Here is a 20,045-nt window from a genome sequence, read left to right on the forward strand (position 1 = left end):
TATTCCTGCCATTATAGACAACAATTTGAGGAAGTGAGCTTTATTTTCTTTAGAAATAACTGCCATAACTTTATTAGTGACTACAAACAATTCTCGGGCAGCCCAAGTTAGTAGAACTTTATAATAGCAGTTAGGAGAACACATTAGGTAGTAAAGAGATAGCTATTATAGTTGGTATTCTGTCTAAACTCCATCCCCACAGCTACCTGGCAGCAGCCAGTTATGTTTTGCCCCACAGTTGCCTGGCAATAGCCAACTGTGCTTGACACTATAAAAGGGACTGCTTGCCCCCTCCTCTTCCTCTTCCTCTTCCTCCTCTCTTCCTGCCCTCTTACCCTCTCCTACTCTTTTTTTTTTTTTTAACTTGAGTATTTCTTATATACATTTCGAGTGTTATTCCCTTTCCCGGTATCCGGGCAAACATCCCCCTCCCCCCTCCCCTTCCTTATGGGTGTTCCCCTCCCAAACCTCCCCCCATTGCCGCCCTCCCCCCCACAGTCTAGTTCACTGGGGGTTCAGTCTTAGCAGGACCCAGGGCTTCCCCTTCCACTGGTGCTCTTACTAGGATATTCATTGCTACCTATGAGGTCAGAGTCCAGGGTCAGTCCATGTATAGTCTTTAGGTAGTGGCTTAGTCCCTGGAAGCTCTGGTTGCTTGGCATTGTTGTACATATGGGGTCTCGAGCCCCTTCAAGCTCTTCCAGTTCTTTCTCTGATTCCTTCAACGGGGGTCCTATTCTCAGTTCAGTGGTTTGCTGCTGGCATTCGCCTCTGTATTTGCTGTATTCTGGCCCCTCTCCTACTCTTTTTCTCTGTTCTTGCCCCTTTTCCCACCCCCAACCCCCCAACTGCCCATGGCCGCTACCTTTCCTCTCTTCTACTCTTCTCTCATTAAACCTCTCTGCATGGAACCATGTTGTCTGGGTGTGTTCTGTCCGGGCCTGGGCCAAGATTCAAAACCCTAACAATTATTCAAATAGTATCTGGCATCCTGATAACCAGGGAGTTTGGTTCTCAGCATGTCAGTGTACAGTAAGGCTGGACTAGTTGGGAAGATTACAAAGAACCAGGTGAGATTTAGCACCATCACTAACTTACTGTTGTTATTAACTCCTCTGTGTTTTGATTCTTTTATATACTAAATAAGCATGACAATAACCACAATGAGGCAATCATAGGGTTTTTAGAGTGAGCGGAAGGTCAAGAAACTTGAAATAATGACTAGCATATAGTAAATAGTGCCTTGCCAAGGACCAGCCTTAGCTTGCTTGGAGATCTAAGGAAGGGGTGTTTGGGAGCCTCAGAAGATACAGCTCAAAGTCAATCATGGAAAAAAGCTGGCAGCCCTGTGTTCTGCTTCTTCTGTCTCTCCTAAAGACTTTTGTCTAAAGACAGCTCATCTAAAGAGTTCAGGTCTTCAAAGCCTAGTCTTTTATTTACATATTCATTCAATTGTCTACACCAAGAGCTCTTGATTATCCTACTAATCAGCATTTTATGACCTTAGCCCCTTGATTCTTAGAAAAAAAAGCTAGCAGGAACAATTTTAACATAGCAATTCAAATCAGAGGTCTGCCTGCCTTTGTAAGCACAGACAATAAGGTAGCTGGGTGGGATCCAGTCCTGCAATTACTATTCCCACCACACCGGGTCTAAACTCTCTCTGTCTTAGGCCACTCTTGAACTCAGAATTCTTCCCATCTTTGCTCTTTCTGATAATCTGTCTTATTAGTGCAGTTGCCTCTGTTCTTTTAGGTCTATGAAGTCCCTAATACAATTCCTATTGCATCCTTATATTTTTCATAGTTGAGAAATTATGTATATTTGAACTCATGTTTTCAGAGTTCTTTCCCACAGCCTTAAGAACTGTCCTGAAGGTCATGCTATTTATCAGTTTTGCTTAGGAACATAGACATACCCTTGACTCCTGGTCTCATGTTGTTTCTAACCATCATGGAGTCAATGACCTTGGCAGGGAGAACATTTGCTGATAACCTCCCAATAACCTTGGCAGGAATAACATCTCCCAAAGGAGGAACAAAGTAAATTATGCATATTATTATAAGACAAGCCCTAAACCCACAGCAACCATCAGCACTGGTAGAGCCCTACATTCTGGAGAAACATAAAGTAAATTATATACATTATTATACAAACAAGCTCTATATACACAGCAACCATCAACATTCATGGAGGCCTTCGTGCTGCTGGATCTGCTCTAGGGGTGGGAAACCATGTCATGCTGTCCCTTCTGAAGTGGCTATGCAAGAGTTAGCAGTACCTTGTCATTACTAATTTAGTGTAGCAGTTGGTGGGGAAAAGTATATCCATTTATGTATAAGTTACCTTTAAGCAAAGAATAAATACATCAAATTGTCCATTTTATAATAAGGAGTATAAGGCATATATTTTCATGAACTGTCTAAACATTATGACACCTGAATGTTTTTTCTACATAAATTTTCTTCACATTTATTAAAAATCAATATCATATAATAAAGAAAACATACCACTAAATATTTCAGCAAAGGTGGGAGGGTTTGTGTTTCTGATGTAGGTACCATAGAGCTCAAAAGATCCTTAAATACAAAACTGAGTTGGGGCAATTTTGAATATTGAATCTCCACTTGAATGAAATGGTGCTGTACCAGTTTTTAATTGTGATGGATGATCTGAACACTGAATACTTTAATGCAATTCAAGATAATTGTTCTAATTTCATTTCTGTTTCTGTGATATATAAAATAATCTTGATAAAAACTGAGTTAGACGAGAAAGGAGTTGATTTCAGCCTATAATTTCAGTATATGTCCATTGGGGGGGAAGTCAAGGTAGTAACTTCAACAGCTAGTCATATTACACCCACAGTCACACACACTCGCCTTTTGCTAGTGCTCAACTTGATTTCTTCACTACTATACAGTTTAAGAGTCTTTCCTAGGGTATGGTGTCACCTGTGTTTCTCTGAGTCATTGCATATCAATTAGCCTAAGACAATTCTTCCCTGAGCTATACCCACTGTCCTCCTCAATGCCAACAATCTTTTATTGAGACTCCCTTCCAAGGTGACTGACTATATATTGTGTCAAGTTGATGATTAAAACTGTCTATCACATTTACAGTCTCACACTTTCTATAGGCTATAATGTGGCTCACTTTGCTCAGACTTTGCTTGGCAAACATCTAACTATCTATGAATACATGAGATCTTACTTTAAGGTCACAGACTGTTGGCAGAAGTGATTTCTAAATAACTGTAGGTAAGATTGGGTTCCTTTTCCTTCCTAGTGTGTCAGCTAGGGTCTTCTTTCAGAAACCAGATTGGGGTGGCACTTCTGCAGATGTGTGTTCTGTAGGTAGGTCTCAGGGCATGTGGCATTATTCCAGGTCACTTACCTAGAAATTGTCTCTCTGACCTTTCATTGTAGGCTTAATTGGAGAAAACTTTTTTAATAGCTTACAATGATTATGTCACACACAAATAATTGTACTTTAAGAAATTTTACTTCAAGTTCAAGTTACTTGTAATAGTCTTTGAATAACTAGGAGAAGGCATGCAGAGTGAAACTGTAACCTCAATTCCAAGATGAACTGTCCAGTCTCATGTGACAATCATGTGAACAAACATGCAATGTTTTTTTGTGATTTGAGGACTTTCCTGTTGCCTGATACTATGGTGTTAATATAACTTGTATACCCAAAGGAACCATTGTGGCTGAAGACTTTGTGACTTGGGTGGAACCTTTGGGAAGTAGTCTATTTCCAGGCCTTTATGTCAATAAGTGTGAGGTAGCAGTTATGTGATTTCCTTGATAGTTTTCATGACAGGGTTGCTATAAAGGATCAAACCTGCACTCACCCATTCTATGTCTCTCTCTTCCTATTCAACACATAATAACATGCTTGACCAGTGGTATGATCTTGAATCTCCAAACAAATAAGCTAATCAAACTTCTAGGGTCAGGTATTTCAATAGCACAACATAAATCTGATGAATGTATAGACCTGTGCAGGCCATCTTTTGACTCTTTTCTCCTACTTTCCAAGGTTCTATGTGGTCTATCTTATTCTGGGTGTGGATCTGGAAGGTTCATGGTTTCCAAGGGGCTACAGTCTCAGAAATGTCGGGGGTTCCTGTCTAACTGGTTACTATGGTTTCTATAGATACTCTGGGAAAGGTTTCCTCTCCAGCCTCATGCACAGACTCACACACCACCAGGTAGCTCTAATTTGCATATCTCTTAATAAAGTGAAATACTTTTTCTTGACTCTGATGTAGGCACCTAAGTCAGGTCAGCCTCTAGCAACATGGAAGTTCTCATCTGTCAGCATTAAACTGACTCAAGATTTCTCTCTTCTACTATTCATCTTTCAAAGTAATTTGTAGGTGCTTTTCTTATGTTTTAGAGAATAATGTCAATCTTGTAACTTTTCTAGCAATTTGTATGTAGAATCATTTTTAAAAATTATATCTAAGGCTTGAATTCTGATGTAGTTACAGTTTCTAAGGCTGTTTCCCACTTTCTCTCTTTTATTGAACTGGTAACATTTTATATGAGTATTTAACTTTATCTTATAAATCAGACTTGATGTGACAAAATTAATCACAATCTTTTCCTACTTTTCAACAATCTGACAACTGTAAATGGTTGAAGTAGTGCTTCAAAAAATAAAAGGAAATAATTTAAAAGTCAAATTTGATGTCTCATAGTCTTGTTTAAAGCTATTCTTATAAAACGTCTAGATTTACAAAAAGTATAGTGGGTAGAAAAAAATGACAAAACGCCAGCTTCTTAGCAATAGAGTGATAAAATTCCATCTAAAGAGAAAACAAAGCTCAGAGGAGTTGGGAGTAAAATTGTTTTGACTATCCAATTTAATGTCTACAGTTTTGAGAATTATTGTTAGCCTCAATTTGTAAGTGAATATTCTATGATTCAGAAAATTAAATTACTTAGCCAAGGAATCCAGCTTACAAACTTGAAACTGAAATTTGAACAAAGGGGCTGCTGGTCCCAAGTCTGCGTGTTTACTCTGTATCCTTTTGATACATAGTCTAATGTATACGTTTGAAGAATGTACCAATAAGAAAAGGGCATGTTACTGAGAGCTAGTGTCCATCTGTACACAGCATCATCTGAAATTCAAGTATATATGAAAGTGCTTATATAATTGCTTCGTATATAAACTATTATTTTTTTATTTTCATGATAGATTAAAAGAGCAGATAGATAACAAGGAAATACTTTCCAGACCTTTCTTGTAAACACAATTTAATTGAGGTGTGTAAAGAGGGAACAAGACAAATTTCGAGAAATACTATTTTGGAGATGCCAATCCTTATTCCAGAGAAGCACTTTAAGCGCATTTAGCATTGACCCAGATAATCTGAATTTTAATGATGTTAGTTCTTCACAATATCTTTAGAAAAGCTGGCTGAAGAACATTGTTATTGTAGTTAAAACATATACAAAATTTGAAATTCTAAAAATTATCTCAGTAATAATTTACAATAGTCTGGGGGAAAATGAAGTAATATTGGCATATTAACTAATGTGACTTAAGTGGTTAAGAGTACTTACTGCTTTTCCCAAGGTTTGACCCCAGCACCCACACGGTAGCTCACAATCATCTGTAACTCCAATTCTAATGAGTCTGCTGACTCCTTCTGTTCTCTGTAGGCATTATACACGTTGCATAAATACATGTAAGCAAAACACTTCTGCATAAAAATGAAAAAATGTGTTTATGATCTGAATTCATGTATCCACTAAAAGTTAATGTGGAAATCATAATTCCTGATACGGTGGTAGGAAAATGCATCTTGTGCATGTGATTATGGAATGAGAACAGCTAGAAGTAGTATCATCTTCAAGAAAGAATTCTGAGACTCTACTAATTTTGCTGTGTGAGGGAGGATACAGTGAGGCTGCACTATCTTTGAGCGGAATGGGCTACACACTGGACAGTAAATCAACTTCCTTCTGATGCTCTTCTCAGCCTCTGTACCTTTGAAGAGTACATTTGTGAACCAAAAAGTTGATGATGTGTATTACATAGCCCACATCAACCCAGATAGACTGGAACTAAGAAAGCAATCCTGCTAGGTTTCTAAAGAGATCTTTCTTCACAAATAACAGGTAGTTTTATTAATGCCAGTCCAGTTAAGCAACATGATGTTGAAAAGACCTCCTCTGTTTATTTCTCAAACCTAAAAATGTGGATGGTGAGAATGATTGGCATAAGAGCTATGTAAAGTGACAAATGATCTAGTGGAACCACCCTATCACCACTACTAAATAATGTCTTGTAGAGTGGAGATGCTTGACGTTTAACAAGTCAAGAAAGTCTATCTCAGTATACAGAACTGGGTAATAGCATCTCCGTGGATGATTTAACATTGAGACAACATGTATTAAGATGTACAGGTTAATTGGAAGGATTGTATGGCTCCACAAAGTTTTGAAGCAATCACTCTTTAAATAATTATTTGATGTTCATGGAAAATTGATTCAATCCTTTTGGAAAAGTTTGAATTTATAAATCTTATACAGTTCTCCTTTACAGTTCTTTGATAAACTGAAGGCAGACTTGAGGAAGCAAAAGGTATCAAACTATAGTTTTCATTTAATTAATCATCAGGCCATAATCAAGGACTAGGTTGGGCTTCCTTTGACTGTCAGACAATCAAGATGAGAGGATCCAACAACTATTCAAGAGCAACAGAGGTTGGAAGAGCACTACAATAGTCTAGTTACCTTGTTCCACCACTATGCTTATGGCTTTATCAGTAAAAAGCTGTTGTCTCTCTCACCACACTTGTTCATATGCACACACACACACATGTACATAGGCACACAAAAAAATAAGATAAGCACACAGATATATTCTTTCTTCACTACTTTATTCCATTAAATGCAGGATAACCTGTACTTATAGTAATCAGGAGGCATTGTTGATCCAATGAAAATTCTAATCTAATGTAAGGAAAAAATAATTCCTTAATGATCAACAGGTTTGGATTTACTGCACATTCCCAGTAAAAAAAGTGTTAGTCAGGAGATCAACTGACACCATGTATCTTGGACTAAAAGAACATTTCCACAACAAAGGTGATAATAGTAACAGTAATAGGAACATAGGACATTTTATTCCAAATTATATTTATTATGGGAAGTGAGATGCAAAAAATCATATTTCAAATATTTGAAGACAAAAATTGGATAACCAGGTGAATCTCAGTATTTTAAACATCCACTAGAAAACTGACTGTGAAATGAGGGTTGGAGTCTATTTGTGAATTCATTATCTTTCTATCAACATGACCTTTCTTCTTTATTTGGGAACAATGTTCAAGAGATAACTTTCTTAAAGAAGTTGTTTCATGATCTTTGTAGACAGACATGATACTATAACCCTCATACTTCCCATTCTGAATATTACTGTTTCTCCATTGATTAAACATTGTAGTTCACTTCAATTTTTCTCAGTGGATGTCCACAAATGATTGTAATGTTGTCAAAGTTCTCTAGTCACACTTAAATTCATATTTTTCAGAAGTATATAAATTTTTCTTACGCAAGAGCAAATATTGGTGAACACCATCATCTCAGGAATTCTATTCTTAGCACAGGTAAACTGCCAGACACAGTAAGAATGCAGTATCTGCTTTGTGTGAAGACACATTTATTTCCTATTCTGAACCAGAGTTACAGATCATTGTGAGTGGCCACGTGGGTGCTGGAAATCAAACACATGTTCTTTGGATGGACAGTAGTACTCTTAATCACTGAGCCGTCTCTCCAGCACCAGGAGACACAGATTTGTAAATGCCAACATTAGTTCATTTTCCCCCAGAAAAATTTCCTAGGAACATTCAAATGTTAGGGAATGTATGTGTATTTCAATATTATTCAGAACCTTTAGTGAAAAGTTATATTTGTAGTTTCCAAATAGAATTCTCTATCAAGGGGCAATTTTAGTATTTCCTATTTCCATTCATACCAAACAGCCCAGCAACTAGCTAATACACTTTTTATTGTCATTGAACCAGGGTCAATTGAACTACCTTTAACATTGTCAATCTTGGATCTTTCTTTAGCAGATAATTTTTCTTGAAACAAAATTAGAGAAATTTGATCAATTCCTTAACAAAAATTGTGATAAACTAGGTAGTTTTGTCCCATGTTGCCACTAATTGGATAATGGTACTGGCCTTGATATTATTCTTCAGAGAGTATCAGTATCTTTCTTAAGAAACTTCCAATTGTCTTGTGCTGTCTTAAAATAATAGTTTTCATTCTGATCTCTTATTTCTCTCTGGGTACACATCGCTTTACTAATTTCAAAAGAAGTTCTGTGATTGTCTCTTCTTTCAGTCATTATGTACACTAGAGAAATCCAACAAAAATGTAAGCTTTCTGTCAGGCTGTGAAAATAAATACTGATAAAGGTCCAAATTCGGCTTTCAAAACATGAGTTTTTCTTGGTATGTGTCATTCCGAGATATAGTTCTGGACTTAGAAAATAGCATTAATAACTCTGAATCTGTTCAGATACCAGACTCAGTGAGATGCTAAACAGGCTGGGTTTTATTACATGTAAAATCTGCCATTTGGGTGTAATACAACTTAAAGAGGGACATTACATTTTTAATATTAATATATGCAAAATAGGAAAGTCATGGAAAGATATAGCTATTAATTAGTTGTTTTGTTAGTGGTTTACTCAAACGTGGCCGTATGAAAAAATGCATTTTGTGTGCACATCTACTTAGATATGCTATTTACATTTGGCTATCTGTATTTTATGTGTAGAAAATGAAAATACATATTGCTTAGCCATTTTGAGGCTTTTGACTTTCTATTTTTGTTCTGCTTTTCTGCAACTGCTTAAAGAATTTTGATAATTCATACAAGGTATGTACACAATCACACCCATGGTATGTACATACTGTCACACAATTAATACGGAACATGTGTGAGGAATGTAAATCAACACAATGGTCAAAGAACTGACCTTACTTGTGACTAATGGCATATGAAATTAGCTCTGGCATAGTTAGTAACATGCCAATGTACCAGCCACTTTGTTCAGCCTTTGTGGTAATTCTGCTGGCAACTCTTATGATGATAAAGAAACAAAGCAAAATTATGCCCAGTTCTTCCTGACCTTCTACTGAAAGAATCAATTCTGTCACTGAATACACACATATACAGTTTTGTTGATTTTATTAACTTTCCTGCATGTACCTACTTGGTAATAGGAAATAGCCTTTAAATGAGCTATATCATGCTATTTTTTTTTCTACACATAAAAGTGGCAAAGCAATCACCCACAGACTGTACATACTTATAGAATGTACGGATGTACTACATAACCAGCTACAGTATTATCATACATTAGAACAAGAGAGGTTAAGTAAATATAGATTTAGTAATTGCTACTTGAGAGTTTTCCTTGAGGTTTCAGGCATGGTTGACTTTTCTTATCTTTAACAACAGGTATCTGTGGACCCCCTTAATAGCAAGTGATATTAGTTTTTCCCCTCTTTTAAGGACAGAGGTGCAGGACTAGAATATTGCCATTTCCTAATGTATCTGAATCATTTAAGGATACGATAGCCTAAAATGAATGCTTGTGAGCCCACACTGAAGTCATCAAGATTGTCTCTGGATGAAGGCTAGCACCTTCAAGCCCATCCACACACCACCTTCATAAAGTGTCATGAAAAGCCCTGTTAACCAGAAGAAACTGCTTAACTATTTAGAAGTTTTTCTAAAGAAGAGACAGGTTATTTTTTTTAAATAACATATCAATATTAGCAGCAATGTAAACAAAACAAAACAAACAAACAAAAAAAAAACAACCCCAAACCAAATTCGAATTTTCACCCAAGTGGGGGAAAAACCCCGATGACACTTTCACATGAAGAGATCTCGAGGTTAGACCTTCTTTCTCATTTAATTCTCTCTCATACACATAGATCATGAGACAATCTCATCATAATTACTGTTTTGTTGGTTGATCATCAGTGTCTTTTCCTGAGGTGCAAAATATGTGACTTAATTCTCAATACTTTGCAGCCAAATAACTTTGAACTTGAGCCCAGGAAGCCACTTGATGAGTAATCAGCATTCAGAAATCATCTAGAACATTCTCTGTAAGGCATTATTTGAAGTTCTTTTGCTAGAAAGGGTTCGTGTTTTAGTACTTTTTAATTTGGGAGCTGGTTTCTCATTGCTAAGTCTTGCAATCCACTAGGCTGAGTTGTATCTGGCATGGTAGTGTCCAGGAAGAGAAATTCCTATAAATTAAATATTTGTTTTTGGACAAATTTCCTGGTTGAAGCCAATTTGAATTTGAAGCTAGCAAGACTATCACTGGCTCCTCTTCTGTCATGGCTGGCACGGGACAGAAATGTGAGATAATCTTTGCTCATGGTCACTGAGATGCATGTGAAGCATCTGATCAGGCCTCCCAGCAGAAAGCTGAAACTGTGCCTCCACATGGCCTCTGAGCTACTGTCAACCTTCACAGAGCACACTATAATTACATAATGTGTGATCACAGCTGCTGCACTTGCTGGGATAGCTGCCTCTTCTTGGCACAGTATTGCTTGGCTTTAGTTTTATAGTCAACAGTCTTTATTCTCAATTTTGTTTCTGAGATATCTGAGTCTTAGGAAAAAATGTGTGAATAACAGCTTGTTAGACCACTCTGCTGCCCACTGTCATCTCTTTGAGGCCTCAGTTACTTGGATCTCCTTTATAATTGTTGTCACCTTGATTTTTCTAATAGTAAAATTTTTTCGGATTGTCCTGTGTTTGTATCTGCACACAGATGGACTGGAGTTACTTTGAGCGAGGTTATTCGGTTGTGGCAAGTGAGAGCTGAGCTGGTGAGGGTCCACTGTTAAACATAGAAATATATCACTGTGAGACAAAAAATTCCCACCACAATTCTTCCTTTATGTTCTTGGTTATGACACATAAAAATTGATTTTTGTCGCCAAGGAATACTTTCTGTTCCAAAGTAAAATAGTGTTCATGGAAGTCTGTTTCAGTATTTACAGAGCTATTTTGCAAAAATGTTCAACATTGTGTGGTTCTTTGTAAGCCTGTGTGTCTGCACGGATGCCTTTTGTAATCGCTCATTGATTGCAGAATTTTGTTAGGGGCACGGGGTATGGTCCCAAGAAAGTATGGCAGGAGATTCCCAGATTGCCAGTTTCATTTGCCAGGGGGCAGAAGCTGACCTGTATTGGGGAAGAACCATCCACAGAGTCTGCCCACACATTAAGGGATACTGCTAACAGAAAACAAAATGTTCAGGTATATTCATGACACTGGTACTGACATGGGCAGAGAAAAGATTTCTGATTCATTGATTCACCATGTAGACAAAGCTATGGCAGTGATAATACTATCAGCTCACTTTAAGATACTTCAGAGTCCAGTGCCAACACACTGGGGAATCACAAGCTTATTTTTACCAAACCACTAAGAACAAAGAGGGGAGAGGAGACAGCCTTATATCCAAGGCAGCCTTGTAGATAATTAGTAAATCTGAGTCTACATAAGGCCATGATTGGCCAGTATCCAATAAAAGCACATAAACCTATACACAAATGTTATTCTAATATACTGTTTTCTTTATACTGATCTGAAAAAATAGACAGAAGATATGGTGAATTATGTCACGCTGGAAGGGAATTCTTAAAAATCACTTTCACCTTACAAGTGAAAGGAAACAGTGATATCTCCCATACTTGCACAAATGTAACAGTGAATACAAAGAAGGCTGCACAAGAGACATTAAAATCACACTTTCATACATCCCTACTATTAAAAGCTGACATCCCCCTGTGTTCTGTTTTTGGTGTGGCATACACACCATGATCATAATGATGAAGCAAAACAGCATAAACTTGGAACAGCAAAACCCCAAGACCTTCAGGTCCAAATAAACCACAACTTTGTTATCCTTATCTTTCTGCTTTAGGATTCGATTCAAAGTCCAGACTTTAAGTAGAGGCTTCACATGCACAGTCAGTCCAACTTCAGCCTTATACTTAATCTATAACACAACACAGGATATCCAGATATCCAAAATAAGGTGTATTGGGTGATTTTGAAGAATAAAAAAATTATATCCAAGGTCAAATTATGTTCAGTATAGCTGAACTTGGCATGGTAGGAAACATGAATCTGGTTTACAACTATTTCATTTTGGACATACATATACATGGGTTATGATTAACTTTGACATAACAAAATATTCATTTTATGCAGTTGATTCAAAATGAAAGTTGATCAGTATTTGATTATATGTTACATAGGTGGCCACTGCATCAAAACTAACTAATTAAAAATGATGTTCTTATAAAATAATTCACAATGAACAAATTACAATGGAAGCTGGAGTGTTTTTCTCATGGTCATAGAAATAGAAAAATTACAATTTAAATAGAACTCTCGCACTTTCTTGGTAAGCTGTATAACATCTTTACACTGTAAATGGTGAAGGAACTACCAGACCCTGAGTTCCACTTCCTTTATTATTGATTCTAGAAATATTTTCTATTGATTTCTTTAATCAAATATTTACTGCCTATATTTCAAAATCTAAGATGTATTAGGAAGGTATAAATGACATGTAAAAGAAATTAATGGTGTAGATTTTGGAGTAGGCCAACTTAAAGCCCCAGATCTGGGCCTCCGTGATATCTGAGCTCTTCATCATCTATGAACTCTTGGGTTGTGTAAAAGAGCAGGTCCTGCTGACCCAAGCTGGATGATCACCATGACACAGGGCAACCACAGGATAACAAGGAGGAGTCCCAGTGAGGAACCAATATTGATGGTGTCACAGAAGTCAGAGACCTTGAACCAGACCAATGACTCATTGCAATAAACATTTGCAAGTGAAGGTATGTGTACAGAGATAGACTGTGGGACACATTGTGACACACTACAGCTTCCATGATGAGATGGTTTTTATGCTTTGTTTCATTTTGTTTGTGTTTTTTTTTGTTCTGTTTTGTTTTGTTTTGTTTTGCTTTGTTTTAGGGGGAGGTTGCAAGGGTAGGTGGCAGTTATGAGAGGAGAGAGAGATGAGCACAACTGGGTACCTGATGTGAAAATCACAAAGAATCCATAAAACGTTTTTAAAAGAAAGAAAAATTAATGATAGACATAAATAACTCTCAAACGAGTATATGTCACACAGACAAAGCAAGAACAGTGATAGAGTGATATCACTCTATCCTGGTTGATAGACTCTTCCAGGAAAGCCATTGTGTGCCTACCTGGATGAAGAAGACAGGAGGTCCCAGTGATATCCTGAAGGTTGGATTATGTGTCATGGAGTCAAGAAAAGGAAAAGGTTCAAATGGGGTTTTACTCTGTGAGTGTCTATGGGTAGGTACCATAATATCAACACCTGAGCAGGATTGCAGCTTAATGTATCCATCTGGAAAGGCAATTTCCATGAATGTTTCTACAAGCTCTCAGTTCCGTAGGATGCGCAAGGAAAAAGCAAAAATCTATTTGTACCATTTTGTGCTGTTTCTTGAGTCTTTGTACAAATTAAGAATTTAGATCTGGTATCAAGGAAATGCAAATTTACTAATCAAATATTTCTTCTTGAGGTTTTGCTTTGAGAGGCACCATACCGAAATGAGCAGTTTTGATTTACGGAGTTTGGGAAAGATGCCTATAACTCTCTCAGACTTAGCAATCTATGCATTGCATGTTTACTTTAAATCCACAGATGTCACTGCTGAACAGAACTGTCTTTTCTCTCCTATTTGACTGCGGGAGCAGCCTGTTGTAGCACTTTGCAGCAAAGGATTCCTAGGGCCCACCATCTGGAGTGGACCCCGAGAACAGATGCTCCTGTGTGTGTGTGTGTGTGTGTGTGTGCTTGTGTATACACAGCATGAGTGCCAACATGTGACAGAAGATCTGGGTGTATTGTAAGATAGCACATAAAATCCAGGCAAAGGTGTCTGGGACAAATGAATCCTTGCATTAAAAAGAGAGAGTTTTATACTAAATCACTAATCATTAATATAGCAACTTAATCAGTAATTTGACAGTAATTCCTACTTTATAAAGCATCCTTAATAGAAGCCAATTAGTAGGAAGCTGAAAATGTGCTTTATTAAGAAATTCATTATAAGTTCCAAGTATAACACTGTAATTATCATTCTCTACCTCGGAGGGTGCTGTCACCGTGGCCTACTTATGCAGCTACTCACTCAGTTAAATTGCTCTTGTAGAAATCAAACGCAATGCACCTCAGGGTTTAGAGCTCAGGTATAATTTTTTTTTATATTTTCAATTTACAAAATAGAAATAGATTGCAAAACACCAAAATAGATTCTTGACTATAGCACTGATATTTGATTCTCTAAGAAAAAAAGAAAGATACATAGCAGGCCCTCTTTTCGTGGGGAGTGATTTCAGCAAAGGCCGTTAGCTGTTGTTTTTAATCCACATCTAAGTCTGAAGTGTTAACTGCAACCTTCAGACTAGCATTGTGTAGACAATGAATGCGGGGAGGAAGGTCTTCTCTAAACCTTTGCCATACTCCTTCTCTAAACTACTCCAATGTACAAGCTGCCGTTGCCACCCCGACTCAGTGCACCAAGGACGTTCCCATGCATATGCCTGTCTGTCCTGTAGAAACCAGTGAGGAAAGATGGCCACCCAAAGTTCAGACTATGATTTCATAAAGATCTCTGAAGTGTAACAGCATGTCTCTTAAAAGTGATAAATCTGAAGGAATCCAGGTTGTACACTTAAGCAATCAGAACCTGTTAGCAGAGGACACATTTACAATACAAAATTTACTGTCCTCCTTGATTTCATGACTCAACTTGTAGACACTTCCTCTAGTGTAAGAAAATGCCATTTTAATGTGGTCTGAAGTACAGGGATGCACTTTGCTTTCGATGCAGGAAAATATACATATATAAGTTCATGTTTGATACAGGTAGTACTCATATTTGGAGGTATAACTAACGTTTCTTTCTTTTTTTTCTTTTTTGGAGCTGAGGACCGAACCCAGGGTCTTGAGCTCGCTGGGCAAGCGCCCTACCACTGAGCTAAATCCCCAACCCCATAACTAACTTTTCTAACAAGAACTTGTTCACATAAAAGGGGTTAGATTTAGATGCCTATAGCTAGTTCACATTTGTTTTTATATATTTTTGAATATTTTCATTTCATCTTATTTGTCCCAGGAATAATATACAATTTTTTTTCAAGTTTTCACATTAAGCTTCTTATAAGCTACTTAAACCTTTGCAGTACTAGCATCCTCTTGTGGTACTAGCATCCTTACCTCAGCAATACCAACTTACACAGTGTTGCTAATAGTTGTTTCTGCTAGTTTCAATGTAAAGCAGGTATTTTAGTGGAAATGCCACCCTGTGATAGACTGGGGTGAAAATACCAAATGACTTGTGTGTAATAAAAATGTGTGTATAAATAATAATAATGTATTAAAAATAGCGCAGTCACGACCGTTTCTTCTGAACTCGGGATGCAGACTCTCTGCAAGCTTCGTTTCACTTATAGTATTCTTTCTCTCAGCGTGAAACAGCATTTTATTTATGGAGGACCCAACAATCTGTAATAGCTAATTCTTAAACGTAATAGTTGCTTTTACTCCTAAGTCTCGTAGGAAACAACAACAATCACCCGCCCCCAAAACAAAACAAAACAAAAAACAAACTCAGAAATCCAAATTTCTAAGCTTCGACACGAACAGACACAAGGAATACCACAGCTCATACAACAGTGCAGTTCCCTTTTAGTCCAGCACTGAGGACGGAGCAGGACGGACACAGCAGTTGGGGCGCCGGAAGTTTTGCAGCATAGACTGCAGAACGCCCTGTTGTCTCCCTTTAAGCTTCTTACTTGAAGAAGAATCTGAGGAAATAGATCTTCGAGTCTGGCCACTTTGTGTTTTAACTAATTTCTCATGTTCCCTAATTTGTCTTTGTAAATGGTTCTGGATGGCAACTCCCAGGGACTCTGGGTCCAAGGAAGCACCATACACTTCCCAGGTCATGCCCTGGTCATCCCACACCACGTCCCTCACTCGCTTAGATTGTTTCAGCTGCAGCTTGGACTCTGCACCCAGCTGTTTCTTCTTCTCTCCAGGTGTAAGCCCCACCTGGGCAGCAGCTGCTGTCACATTGAGCTCCTTCAGGAACTCGCTGACCCGGCTGGCCCTTCGAGGGCTGGCCTTGACTGAGCGAGAAGGGGTCCTCTTACCAGAACCTGGGCTCGAGTCTCCTGTGCCGTCTGATGGCAAGCTTAGGCTCGTGACTGTCTTGGTCTGCCTGTGTTCTTCCACAGTGCTCTTCCTCCCTGGGGACGGTGCAGGACTGACCTCTGGTCCCTCACTTCCATGAGATTTAGGATTTAGTAGTAGGGTTTTGGCATCTGGGGTGCTGGTGGCTCCAGGTGCATGGTCTTTCACGATAAGAGGAGAAGCAGGATTTTTGTCCTTTGCATCTCTTTTATCAGTGGGGTCCAAGCTCTCCAGGGGTTGGTCTTCATTTACACCTCCACGGGAGTTGGACAGTTTGCAGTCTGGCTCTGTTTTGTGGTCATTTGCAATTTTCTCTACAAGTTCAGGTGCCCTGAGTCCAGAGTTCCCCAATCCAAGACTTATCTCAGCTTGACTCCCTGCTAGGACAGAGATTTGTGCAATGGTGGTAGCTTTCTGGGAGCCAAGATTAGTACCTGTAAGCTCCCTGGAGGTTGCCTCTTTGCTTGTTGAAGATCGCAGGTCTTCCTCTGTATCCGGAGTTTGACTGGAAGCCACATGGACCAGTGGAGACTTAAGGCCTTCAGCTGGCTGGTTAGCTGGTTTGCACCCCCCTTTGAAAGCTGTAGAAGTGGCAACAGGGGCCTGGATATGTACCTGCGGTACAATGCTGGGGCACTGCCTTGACTCCTGGGGGTCTACCATGCTGTTAGAGAGTTCCAACAAGCGGCTTCCACTGCCCTTGTCATGGCAAATGACCCGCAGCTGCTCTTGACCATTCTCCTGCTCAAGAGCAGGGTTTTCCTTTAAAAATGCAGGGAGGATACTGGGGCTGGTAGAGACAGACCTGCTCTCCACACTTGCTACTGCCTGTACCTCAGCATCTTGCCAAGCCCTGCCAGGAACCTCCTTAGCCTCGCTTTCAGCTTGGCAGGTCATTGTACTGGCTTCTTTGAACCTTGATGTGGGATGCTGTGTTGGCAGCTGTACTTGTCTTGCCTCTGAAGAACATGTGGCCTCTCTGCTGGTAAGGGGGGATAGTGGAGGGTTTTCTGACTTTTCATCTGTGGTGTCCAAGACAGTGTCAGAGGGCTGTCTGTTCTCTGAGCATTCCCCTCTTGCTAGAGGTTCACTGGATACCACTGTGGTGCTATTGATGGCTTTCTGCTCTTCCCCCTCAGGTCTGTCTGCAGAAGGGGATGAGTGAATCCTCACTGCCCTATCTGGAGTCTGCACAATTCCCTGGCTGTTTTCTGGAGAAGGAAAATCACAGAACACTTTGTTTTTGCTGCTGCAACAGGTGACCCTGGTAGGGCAACTTGACTTTTCAGGTTTCTCACGGTCTGAGTTTGCCTCTGATTTCACCAAGGAATCTTCAGGTACTGGACAGGTGCTAGTATTTGGTGGGTCGTTCCGGATAGCATGGTGCATGTGCTGGACTGCAGACATTAAAAATGGTGCAGATGTAAGTTCCTTTTTTGCAGTAGCATTTGCGTCTGGTGCTGCTGACTCCTTGCTTCCTTGAGGCTGGGAGTCATCAGGAGTGTTGTTCTTGGGAGACACTTGCTCCACCTCATTGAGCATGCCAGGAGATGTCATGTCTTGTGGGCTGGACTCATGCACACATGCTTGCATCAGGGCCGGAGCAGCTGAACTGAGCCTGAGGCTGAGTTCTGCAGGAGCATTGCCAATGCCACTAACATTCTTGTCTGGCTGAGCTGGTTGTGGTGAGACACTCTGCAGCTCCCCTGGAGACTCTTCCTTCCTAGAAGCTGCCACTATCGAAGCTTTAGTCACCCTCAGAGGGTCAGGTACAGTCCCCATGGGATCTCTCTCCAAGAGCACCCCAGTGTCTGTTCCAAGTATGTTTTCCACTGGGAAGTAGTCGGAATCAGAGGGAAGACATAGGGATGAGTCTTCTGAAGAACTGGCCTGTGGAATGAAGAAAGCAATACCATTAATATGCTTACCTTTTTTTTGGGGGGGGGATTACAGAACTGCCACATTTATAAGATCACATAAGCTCATTTTCTACTTGAAACTAGATTGGTGGTACAGGCTAGTCTTTCCAGATCTCAGAGGACAAAGGCAGGGAAGTCCCAAGTTCGAGGCCTGTTTAGACTAGAGTACAATTAGAAAGTTGGCCTAGACAAGGCAGTGAGACTCTATCTTAAAAGGTAAGAAAGGGGTTAGGGGTGTAGCTCAGTAGCAGAGCAGCTTCTAGCAGATGCAGATGACATAGGTTCAATCCCTAGGACTGAAAAACATAAGCCTATGGTAACAAAATTTAAAAAAAAACACAAGAAACACACAACAATAAAAACAACAATAACAACAAATGTCTCATATCTGTTGATATAAAAATCTACTTGATATAGAAAGATTTCAATAATTATTCTAACTGTACTAATATTATTTTGACTGATTAGTTTCTGCTTATATTCCAGTGCTGTTCATTACAATGAGTTTTTAATATGACTACCTTCCATAAATATTTCTGAAGTCATCATTGTAATCTGCTTCTTCAGAATCATAAAACCCTGCAGTGCTACTGGAACTATATCTGTGATATACTGAATAGGCCTTGAAGAGGCCTAGAACCTTGGCAAGAGAGTATCCAGAAATGGACCTGGATTTAAGTGGGATTTTAGTTGTGGATAAAAGAGTCATTTCAAGTCTGCTAAAGAATCTAATATAAACAGCTAATAAATTATCTAGAAGGAAAGGAAAGGAGGGTTTGTTTTTTAATCATATTTCAGATAAAAAGATCCTAGATGTATTTTCACAAACTAAAGCATTTAAATGTCAGACATAAATAAAGGTCATATAAGAAATAAAATCTAGTAACCATCAGTGTAATAGAGAAAGCAATAATATGTGTTTATGATAAAACATAAATTAAGAAAAAGCAATAGATAGATGAAATTCAAGATTTTTGTATAACAAAAGGTTCCATAAATATATTTTATATTACAGATTTGAGAAAAAATGCAAAAATTGGATGTCATTTGAAAATACCCATATTACACTAAAAGCCCTTAAAAGTTTAAAAGAAACTAAATAATCTTTTGGAAAAATAGGTAAAAGAATGAGAAAGCAAAGTTAACCGGAAAACAATGAGCATAAGACTTGAATGGTGAGTTCACCTGTCATCAGATAAATGCCCAGTGAGGTTTTATTCTATACCAACTGCACTTGCAAAGGCAGTGTACAGGAAAGACTCTTAATGGTTGCAGGCCTAAAGGCGCATCACTGTAGCTTTCTGAGAAGAGATAAAGCACACCCCTGACCTCATGAAGCAAGCTCTAACAATAGAACGATTAATGGATAAATGGCATGCTCCTTCAAGTATTATTTGAGGGAGTAAAACCCAGTGGGGGAAAGAGGCTCAGGGAAGGAGGAGGCAGTATTGGGACATAATCTACCATAAGGTATATATAACATAACCGTGAAAATAATGTCTTAGCGAGGTTTCAGCTTCTCCCTTGGCAATACTTTTCTCAGATACGGTTAAATGTGTAAATTAAGGCAAAGAAAAGAGTATATATATTCATTTGTTTGCAGAAGATAATCAAGCGCTTCATACGCATGTACACATAGGTATGTAGATGAGTACACAGATTTTAAAACCACTTAGAAGACCTACTAAGTGTTAAATGAAAAGAGATTCCGGGATTAGAGAAAGAGATGGAGATGGATGAACTAGTTGGAAAAAAATGCTGATTTAAAGCAAATTGTATCTTATGTGACTTAGAATA

At 38.7% G+C, this 20,045-nt stretch overlaps 1 protein-coding gene across 5 annotated transcripts in view; it reads right to left on the bottom strand.

Annotated features, from left to right (window-relative positions):
• Positions 1 to 6,885: 6,885 nt before the first annotated feature.
• The window catches only part of Gprin3 (GPRIN family member 3), a 93,616-nt gene continuing 80,456 nt past the window's right edge, over positions 6,886 to 20,045 (bottom strand). For 3 of the 5 annotated variants that reach the window (XM_087659033.1, XM_087659032.1, XM_087659031.1), the window contains one exon: positions 6,886 to 18,219. In XM_087659033.1, coding sequence (XP_087515159.1) covers positions 15,823 to 18,111 — 2,289 coding nt within the window. In that variant the 5' untranslated portion in view covers positions 18,112 to 18,219 and the 3' untranslated portion in view covers positions 6,886 to 15,822. 5 annotated transcript variants of the gene reach the window in all.

The sequence above is a fragment of the Rattus norvegicus genome, chromosome 4 (assembly GCF_021556685.1).
Source record: "Rattus norvegicus strain SHRSP/BbbUtx chromosome 4, alternate assembly SHRSP_T2T, whole genome shotgun sequence".
In the NCBI taxonomy this organism is placed as follows: domain Eukaryota; kingdom Metazoa; phylum Chordata; class Mammalia; order Rodentia; family Muridae; genus Rattus; species Rattus norvegicus.